Source organism: Neomonachus schauinslandi, chromosome 4 (genome assembly GCF_002201575.2).
Source record: "Neomonachus schauinslandi chromosome 4, ASM220157v2, whole genome shotgun sequence".
NCBI lineage: Eukaryota > Metazoa > Chordata > Mammalia > Carnivora > Phocidae > Neomonachus > Neomonachus schauinslandi.
This window is the reverse complement of record NC_058406.1, coordinates 13,954,440-13,964,529: the sequence shown is the minus strand read 5'-3', so window position 1 is coordinate 13,964,529 and position 10,090 is coordinate 13,954,440. Positions and strand designations below refer to the sequence as shown.

The 10,090-nt window shown below is 50.2% G+C and overlaps 1 protein-coding gene across 3 annotated transcripts in view; it reads left to right on the top strand.

Moving 5' to 3' along the window:
- TMCO4 (transmembrane and coiled-coil domains 4) overlaps positions 1-10,090 on the top strand; it is an 85,159-nt gene that overhangs the window by 12,477 nt on the left and 62,592 nt on the right. For all 3 annotated transcript variants that reach the window (XM_021683513.2, XM_021683512.2, XM_021683515.2), the window contains 3 exons: positions 2,134-2,311; positions 6,079-6,253; positions 6,890-6,917. In XM_021683513.2, coding sequence (XP_021539188.1) covers positions 2,142-2,311; positions 6,079-6,253; positions 6,890-6,917 — 373 coding nt within the window. In that variant the 5' untranslated portion in view covers positions 2,134-2,141. The remainder of the gene's footprint in view (positions 1-2,133; positions 2,312-6,078; positions 6,254-6,889; positions 6,918-10,090) is intronic.

The window sequence follows — 10,090 nt, the reverse complement described above, 5'->3', positions numbered from 1 at the left end:
TTTATTGCTCAGCTGGATGAGAATGAATTTAGGGACCAAAGCCAGTGCGGAGTGTGGGTATTAGACTCGAAATCTCTTGATAATATGATGAGTGTTTAAGCAGAAGTGGTGGCCAAGAGCTCTGGCTTTGGGCTCCAGCCTGCCATTTACTGGCTGTGTGATTCGGGCCCAGTTACTTCTCCTCTGTTTGCAGACTGGACATGATGGTAGTGCCTGGCTCATAGAGTCAGCTGAGACTGGGCGCGTTAACACTGCAGCCCCAGGGCCTGGCCCCCAGCGACAGGCACATAATGTTAGCTCTTGCCATTATGTGGGCACCTCTGCTATGTGCCAGGCACTGTGCTGAGCATTTCATTGATTTGTTTGTTGGTTTTTTAAAAAGATTTATTTATTTATTTGAGAGAGAGTGTGCATGCATGTCAGCGAGCACGAGTGGGGGGAGTCAGATGCTTAACCGACTGAGCCACCCAGGCCCCGTGTTTGTTGATTATTTAATGCATTTATTTCTTTAACAAACATTTATGTGGCATGAGTCCAATGCCAGGCTTTGTTCTAAGTGCTTTACAAATACTAACCCACATAGCTATGTCACTTGCTGCCAACCCAGGTCCTCCAGGCAGGTACTGTTATAGTCCCATTGTCAGAGGAAGAAGTGTAAGTGCAGAGAGGTTGAGTTGCCCAGGGCTCCATAGGTGCTTGGATTCATGCCCAGGTCTGTCTGGTCCTGAGCCTGCATTCATATCCATAATGCCCTGTGGTCAAGGAAGGTTCCCTTCCTAGTACTCACTCCTAGGACCCTTCCTGCCCCTTGGATGTCTGACTTGGCTTGGTCTGTCCCCTCCCCTGCTTTCCCTGCTTCCCCTTCTGCCCCTTGGAAAGAAGGAAAGAATAAAGGGAGGGGGAAAAGGAGAGCTCCCCCATCCCTTCCTTCTCTCCTTCCTTCTCTTCACTGAAGTGTAACATATATAGAGTACACAAATCTTTTTTTTTTTTTTTTTTTTAGTGGGAAACAAAGCAGTTTATTGAGTGATAGCAAAGTGATAGTACAAAGCCCCCAAGGAGGGAGGGGATCCAAGAGGATTGCCCTAGAGTACACAAATCTTAAGCCTTAAGGCTTAAGCTTGATGAATTTTTAAATATATTTATACCCATGTAATCACACTGGGTGATACAGATACAGAACATTTCCATCATCTGGAAGCCTCACTGTGCCCCTTCTGAGCCAGTACTTACTGCCTTCCATGGGCAACCTCTCTTCCATCTTCTTTCACCCTAGATTGGTTCGACCTGTTCTTCAAGTTCATATGAACACAGTTCCACAGATAAGTATGTCTGCTTATCATTGTGCCTGTGGGGTTCGCTCATGTTGTTGTGGTTAGCCAGACTTCATCCTTTTTCACTGCTTTGTAATATTCCATGGTCTGAATATGGTGCAGTTTTTCCATTCCACTGTGGACAAACATGTGACTTGCTTCTGGTTTGGGACTATTGTGAATGAAGCTGTGAATGGAGCGTTCATGTACATGCCCTCTGGTGGACGTAAGTCCTCGTTTCTCAGGAGTAGAATTACTGGGGCATAGAAAAGACATACATTTAGCTTTAGTGGAAAATGTCAAACTATTTTCCAAAAGGCTGTACCACAAATAACTCCCACCAGCAGCATGTGGAAGTTCTGTGTCCCTTTCCTCATCAACACTTAGTATTGTCAGACTTTTAATTTTAGCCATTCTGACGAGTAAGTAGCAGTGTCTCTTTGGAGCTTTAATTTATTTCTCTGATGACTACAATGTTGAACTTCATGTGCTTATTGGCCATTGGGTATCTTTTATGAAGTACCTGTTCAGGTGTTTTGCCCATTTTTAAATTTGCCTTATTTCTTTTTCTTCATGACTTATAGGGGTTGTTTATATACTAGGGTACAAATCCTTTGTTGATACACATTGAAATATCTGCCCTAGTCCATGGTGTGTGTTTTCACTCTCTTGAAGATGATGAATAGCAGCTCTTAATTTGAATGAAGGTTCATTTATCAGCCTTTTCTTTCATGATTGGTAGTCATTGTGTCCCATTTAAATAACTTTTACCTACCCCCTGGTTGCATTTTTCAGAGATTTTTTTTTTTTTATCCTGCAGGGCTGGAAATGGCCACACGGGACAGAACGAGCCAGAGGCTGCCTCTGGTGGCCGAGCCGGCTGTGGAGGGGGGTCCGCATCTGCCCACGGGCCGCGAGCTGGCCGAGGCCAGCCGCTTTGCCTATGCCGCCCTCTGTGGCATCTCCCTGTCCCAGCTCTTTCCAGAACCTGAGCAAAGGTGAGTGCTCTTGTCTCACAGAGGGAATGTCATGCTTCTTCAAGGAGGCCATTATTAACAGCCAGGTCACCTACTGGGTGCTACCGGCAAAGGGGAGAAAGTCATTGTCCTTACCTTTAAAGAGTTCACAATCTGGGGGATAAGACATACCTCATTCAGAACTTACTCATTTACCTACACCCAGCATTTTCTGAGCACCTACTGTGTGCCAGGTATGATTTAGAGTACATGGAAGGTATACATGAATGAGATGAATACAGACACTCCCTGCCCTCAAATAGAACACACTCTAATGGGAGAAAAGATACTTATTCATGCATGCAACATGCATTTATTGAGCACCTACTGTATACTAGGTGTACTTCTGGGAGAAAAACAAGGCCTGGCTCCTGCCCTCTAGGGGCTTATATTCGGGTAGAGCACCCGAATAACTGACTACCGTTACTAGAAGACAGGGTAAGTGCCTGGATGGGTTTAAACCAGGTGTCACAGGAACAAAAGATGGACAGGTTGGATGACACCAGGAGGAGGGGCGCACAGGTGAGACAGACTTTCCTCGGGGAGAACAGAGTTGACTCAGGGACAGATTAGATGCTGTGGATGTTGCAGAGAGAGGAGCTCACTATGGCCCCAAAGCTCCAGGTGGTGGGCGGAGCTAGAAGGACAGAAATACCATTACTGTGACAGGAAACAACAGATGGGAGCAGGAAAAGACAGGAAGTTTTTGGGTCTGCAGTATTTTCAAGACTTATCCCCAAAACGTCCCCCATGAGTAAACTTTCCCACGCCTTAGGTCTTACCTGGGTTTTTATTTGTTTTGTTTGTCTTTTCATCTCTCCCACCGGATTGAATACTTGAGCGTATTCGTCTCCTTGGGCGTCACCTCCAGGAAACCTTCCCAGAGCCTCCCCAAGCCCCAGACCAGGGTGTTTTCTCCAGCCATATGTTCAGCGACCCAGCCCTGCAGCCACCATGCTGCCCTGCAGCTCTTCCCACACCCACCACCCCTCCAGTTTGCGCTCCTGGAGGGCGGGAGCTGCCTTGTTCACCTGTGAGCCCCTAGAGTCTCTGGTACAGCTCGGTGTACCCCACAAACCAGTACATGGTGGGGGAAGACCTTTGTGTACTTTGTTTCCATAAACGAATGTTCATGAGCCTGCACTGTGTGCCAGGCCTGTGCTGAGCACCTCCTGGGAGGGCACATAGAGAAGCGAGTCATTGTCTGTGTGCCCCCCGCCCCGCAAACACACACACATCTGAGTACCACTGTAAGCCCACGTGCTCCTGCCCGGCCGGAAGCCCGGAAGCATTTGCCCTGGGGTGTTTCCTTCCTGAAAGTTTCCCTTTCAGAAGGCCAGTTCATTTCACGTGGTTGATCTCTGTGTTCTTAGGCCCAAAACACATTTGAAAAACAATTTTGATCATGTTACAACTCAGATAGGCCATTGGTTTCAGTAATCTTTAGAAGGCACCCTGTGGACGTTTTTCTTCCACACAGGACATGAAAGCAAGCCTTTTTTAATGTATTTCGTATCTGAGCCGTAAACGTCGCAGATGCCATTCCCTACAATGAACTCTGTTTATTAAATGTGGAGAAATTATGGGGGGGAGCAGGGGACGGCACATGTGTTCTGTGAAGGGCCAGGTGCCTTAGGCTCACAGGCCATGTAGCTTTTGTAGTAGTCAGAGGATGGGTGTGGCTGTGTTCCAATAAAACTTTATTGGAACAAAAGCAGGCTGCAGGCCCACTCTGGCCCACATGGGTAGTTTGCCACCCCTGGCGAGTAGGAGGAGCTTTGAACTCAGGATGAGAAACCCTGGATTTCGGGTGAGGTTTTGCCCCTTCCCAGTGCTGAGACCCTTGATTTAACCTCTGCAGCCAGGTGCTCCATCAGCAAGTGGGGGCCAGGACGCAACGGAATGTTTGGTGCACCTGCTTAGCGCCTGGCGCTTGGTGAGCGCCCGGGCAGGTAATCACTGAGGAGGAGCAGTGTCTGTTGTGGTTAAGCAAGACCTCTGGTGTCGTGGAGATAGATGAACCCTAGACCTGTCACTTCAGCTCTCTGGGGCTGCCTTTCCTTATCTCTAGACTGGGGGTAAAAATAACACCTCCCTCTCTGGTGGGGGTGTGGTGAGAAGTAAATGAGTCGGTGTGAATAAAGCACTTATCTGGCCCAGAGGCTGACAGATCATTGCTCTGTGATTGTCATTTGTTATCATTGTTGCTGCTGATTTTCACCCATTTTGGTTAAACCAGCAAGCACATTAGAAGCAATTCCCAAAGCCCTGCAGTCTAGAACACTGTTATGTAATCTGTTGCTGTATTGCCAGTTTGTGTACGTATTCATTAATTCATTCGTTCATTTATTTTTTTTAAGATTTTATTTATTTATTTATTTTATTTATTTATTTATCTCTCTTGTGAGCGAGAGAGAGCGAGAGAGAGCACAAGTAGGGGGAGCTGAAGAGGGAGAGGGAGAAGCAGACTCCCCACTGAGCAGGGAGCCCGATTCCTCAACTAACTGAGCCATCTGGGCACCCCTCATTTCTTCACTGAAAGAAACACATATATAGCGCTTTATATGGGCCAGATTTTGTTCTAAGTACAAGGACAAATGTTAACATAATCCTTTCAGCGACCCTATGAAATGGGTTTCTTCATTATCGCCACCATTTTATAGATGAAGAAACTGAGGCACAGAGAGGTTGAGTAACTTGTCCAAGATCACACAGGTAGTGGCAGTGCTGGGACTGGAACCAGAGTCTGTGCTCTTGACCCCTCCTCTCTTATGATGAAATGCTTTTCTACATCCAAGATTTTTTTCCTGGACACAGGGCCAGGCCATGCCCTCGTTGACCTGTAAGTAATGTTTAGCTCACGAAGTCATTCCCTGCCTCCGTACATACCCACATAACCGCCCCGGGGTTATCCCGGTAGATTGCCACGGGGCAAATGATAATAACTGTACTAGCAGTAGCTAACATTTATTGGGGGTTATCAGGTGCCAGGCCCTATTACAATGTCACTTAATCTTTCTATCCAGTCTCTGAGGCATATCCTGTTATCGTCCGCATTTTATAGCAGAGGAAAACCAAGCTAAGAGAGGTGAAGTACGGGCATGAAGACAGTCACCGAGGGAGCCAGGACTCCCCCCGGGCCCTGGACGTCAGAGCCCGACTCTGAAACCTCTTCTCCATTGCCTTCCCTTGGTCACCTTAGGAATAAAAGTCGGGAGGCCAGCCGACATTCCTTGGGCATCTCCTACAGGCTCTGCTCTGGGGGCTTCATGTGCACTGTCCCGTTGAATCCTCAAACAGCCTAATGAGGTTGGTCTCTTAAATGCATTTGCAGATAGGGAAACTGAGGCACGGGGAGGTCAGTTTACTTGGCAGTGTGCTGCGTTGCTCAGATGTCCCTTTGGCAACGGCCTCCTCCCGCTGCAGAGAGGGCTGCCTCAGCTGAGCAGAGCCACCTTGCCCACGCTTCCGCCCCCCTCCCCCGGCGTGTCACGCGGCCCGAGGGTGTGTGCGTCCCGTGCCTGTGTCCACCCTGCCGTGAGCTTCTCACCCGACGTGGTGTCTTGCACCTCTGGTTCCTCAGCCCCTTAGGTGTCTGGCTGTCCATCTTCTTCCATGGGCCACCGTCACCGTGGTTTCCGTACGTGCTGGCTGTTCCCACCCGTGACTGTGTCTGACCTACACTTCCCAGCGGCCTTGTGAGACCTGTTCTGGAAGCCTTGGGGATCTAAGGCACGTCTGTCTTTCAGCTCCTTCTGCACAGAGTTTGTGGCGGGCCTCGTGAAGTGGCTGGAGTTGCCCGAAGCCGTCTTGCCAACCATGACTGCTTTTGCCAACGGCCTGGGAGGCGAAGGCACAGACGTGTTTGCTCCGATTTTATTGAAGGACCCCATCTTGAAGGACGACCCATTGGTGATCATTCAGGTACACCCACCACCCAGGGGGCGGCTTCTGGGGAAAGGAGAACAAAGTCAGTCTGAAAATCGCTTCTAGTGGGGTGGTATAGTTGAAAGATCAAATATTTTGGGGCACCTGGGTGGCTCAGTCAGTTGAGTGTCCGGCTCTTGGTTTTGGCTCAGGTCCTGATCTCAGGGTCCTGGGATCAGGCCTCACGTCGGGCTCCACACTCAGTGCAGAGTCTGCTTGTCCTTCTCCCTCCCCCTCTGCTCCTCCACCCCCACTCACTCATGTTCTCTCTCTCTCTCTCTCTCAAATAAATAAAATTTTTAAATAAATAAATAAATAAAATATATCATTATAATATCACAGGATGATGATCATAGCTAATAGTAAATTATCATATTGAATATTTACCATTGATTTAATGTAATACTTACGTGGTGCTTATTATGTACCTTGCAAATACTAGCTCATTTAATTCTCAAAGCAACTTTATGAGCATAAGTAGATAGTATGATCCTCCCCTTGTTATAAATGAGGAAACTGAGCCACAGAGAGGTTAAGTGACTTGTTCAGAGTCATGCAGGTGACAAGTGGCTCAGCCAGGAGCAGGCTAATTACCTATCAACATATTGCTAATTCCTGTTATTTTTTCCCCAGGACCTTCTGAGCTTCTCACTCAAGGATGGTGAGTTGATTTTTCTAAGTTCTATAAATTTTTTTTTTAAAGTTCTGTAAATTTGGGGTGCTCATCTTGACACTTGGCCAATAAAGCCAGTGATGGGTGTTACCACCTGTGGGACCATCCCCCATGGTCTTTTTAGTGCAGGGAAAGAAAGGGAACCCTGTGTAGTCAGGGAGCCAGTGAGCCCCTCGTTCGTGCCAAACACCATTGGGGCTCCGTAGCCATTATTTCAACTCTCCTCACAAGGTCCGGTGGTTTTACCTGCTAAGTAGCTCTTGAATCTGGTCCCTTCCCTGGCTGCACCCACCGCCCTGGTCTGAGCCACCATCACCCACTCCTGGATGACGGCAGGGGTGTCCTCACTGTTCTTCCTGCCCCTACTCTGGCCAGCAGTTTGGTCTCCGCACGGCAACTCAGTGATCTTTCCAGAGGCATGTGGGACGATGCTGGCTCCCGGCTCCGTCCCCACGTGACTCCCCCTGCCCTCAGGAGGGTGGCCCGTGTGGGCTGGCCCCGGCCCCAGCCCCTCCTCATCTCTCAGCACACCCCTTCCCGCTCTCCACGCCGGCCTCCCTCCCCGAGTGCCTGTGCTTCCATGGACTTCGCAGGTGCCTTTCCCCTGCCCACAGAGCGTCCTGCTCCTCTTGCCCTCCTCCCTCCGCTCAGGCAGCACTTCCCTGGGGAAGCCTCTGGCCTCTGCCTGGGATGCTCATCCCAGCACCATGAGGCCATGGCTGTGGTTGAACAGTTACCAGATTCTTTGCGGGCTTCCCCTCACACCGTAGCTCCAGGCAGGCAGCGCCACATCTGGTTTCCTTCACCGTGTGTTTCTAGTCCCTAACCCAGCACCTGGAACATAGTACATACTCAGTAGATATCCGATGAACGAATTAATGAGATAGATCTTATTGCCCTGTTTTGTGGATGAGGAAGTCGGCTCAGAGAGGTTAAGCAATTTACCCAAGGCTGCACAGTAAACGGCAGTGTGGGATTCCACCTACTTTCTTTCCTGTGGCTGTCGTAACAAATTACCGTACGCGGGGAAGCTTGAAGCCACAGAAATGTATTCCCCCACAGCTTGGGAGGCCCAGATTCAGGAAGCAAGGTGTCAGCAGGATCTTGCTCCCTCAAGGCTGTAGGGGAGAATCCCTCTTGCCTCTCTCTGGGCATTCCTCAGCCTGCAGCCGCGTCTCTCTAGTCTCTGCCTTCATCGTCCCGTGGCCTGCTCCTCCCTTTCCTCTCCTCCCTGTACCTCCTGTAAGGACCTTGTACAGGGCAGCCTCATCCAGAGCCCTTTAATTTAATTATATCTGCAAAGACCCTCTTTCCAAATAAGGTCACCTTCCCAGCTTCCAGGACGTGGCTGTATCGTTTTGGGGAGTCACCATGCAACGCACTGCAGCGCCCACGGTGTCCCACATCAGACCGCTACAGGGCTCCCTCACGAGCACCTCCCTGCCCCCCGTAGCTCCGCATCCGTTTGTCCCCACCCCTCTCTGCCTGGGCCCCCCTGTCATTGTGTGTGTGGCTTCTTCTATTCCCTGTGCTGGCGAGAGGTTTTGGCACAAAGACCCCCGATGTTTATTCTGATGGCAGGGAGGAGAGGCACAGAATTGCAAGTGAAATCCCAACAGCCTCCAAACCATCGCATGGGAAAAAGGTTATACCTTTATGAAAAATTATGTAGGGAAAGTTGCACCAGCCCCTTGGAACCCCGGCTTTTGGGGAGTGGAGGGGCGGGTGGAGGAGGAAGAACAGGATTACGAGAACAGGAAGAGCAGGTGCATGAACATAGGCAGGAAAGAGCCCACGGGGGAAGGTCCCTGGGGCAGCAGCCCGGGGGCTGGGCTTTGGGCCCGTTGGCGGCCTCGGGCAGGTGAGCTGCGGAAGGGAGCAGGGTGCATGTCACCTGGGCAGACTCTAGGAGGCGTCCCCATCAGCCCAGTGTGAGGAAACGCAACCTCAACGAGGGAGCAGAAATCTGGGGGTGAAGAGCTGACCCAGGAGTCGTTCTGATGGAAGAGATGGCAGGATCCCTGACAGACCAGATAGAGGGAATGCAGGAGAGGAGCAGGAGTGATGTCTCAGCTCTGGAAGTCTGGTTGCCTGATGCCAGTTGCCAGGGTGTTGGGATCCACCTGATACTTGTCTTGAGTGACCCTTTCATGCAAAGTGGGTGGTTCAGGGACCCTAAGAGAGAAGGGCACTGGGACCTCCTCCAGCCCTACACAAGAGGTCATAGGGACTGTCTTCCCATGCATGCCTGCTCATAAAGCTCTGTTCAGCATGGTCAATGTCCATGAGGGTGGCAGGGTGCACAGGTCACTGCACCTTAGGGCTTCTGATTATGAGACTAACACATTGTCATTTTTATTTTTTAAAAAGAAAGAACCTTAAGTCCTTGCTCTTCACAGTATGGTCCGTAGACCAGCAGCATCAACATCCGGGAGCTTTGTTAGAAAGCCAGACTTCCGGGCCCCACCCACACCTCCTGAATCAGAATCTGCTCATTGACCAGACCCCCCAGGCGCTTCCTTGATAGTCTGAGAAGTGCGGCTCTCAGGCTCAAAACCCAATGTATATTTTTGGCCCTGTTCTACCCAAACAAAGTATTTTCACTGCCTATCTCAGAGCTGAATGGGACCTCAGGGATGATCTGCTGAGCCCCTGCGCTCAGGTAGGCATGGCGTTAAGTAATTACTCCCGTTTGCTGTTGAGGCTTGCCCCAGGAAGTGGCAGAGATCGTCTGAGAACATTGCCCAATCGTAGCACTTTTTTTTTTTTTTTTTAACAGAAGTAAGGGAGGAATAATCCTGTCTAATGCTCCTGGACACTCATAGAGTCAGGGGTTGAGTTTGCACGGAGGTCTGAGACTCCAGTAGCTAGAGAGTACAGACACGCTCATGTTATAATCCTGTAACAACAAAGCCATGTGTTACTGAGCGCTCACTGTGGGCCTGGCCCGCGGCTGAGGGGCCGCACAGGCATGGAGCCCACTCAGCCCCCTGCGGGTGGCTGGGGCTATAGATCTGAGACGCATGGTCCCAAGGGCATCTTGGATGAGCCTCTCATTTTTCCAGGTGGAGAGGGGAAGGGGCTCTCCCTGAGACACACAGTGCTAGAAGCAGACTGGGAGTCAGAACCTGGTCTCTGGCCTCCGAGGCCAGCGCTTTGTC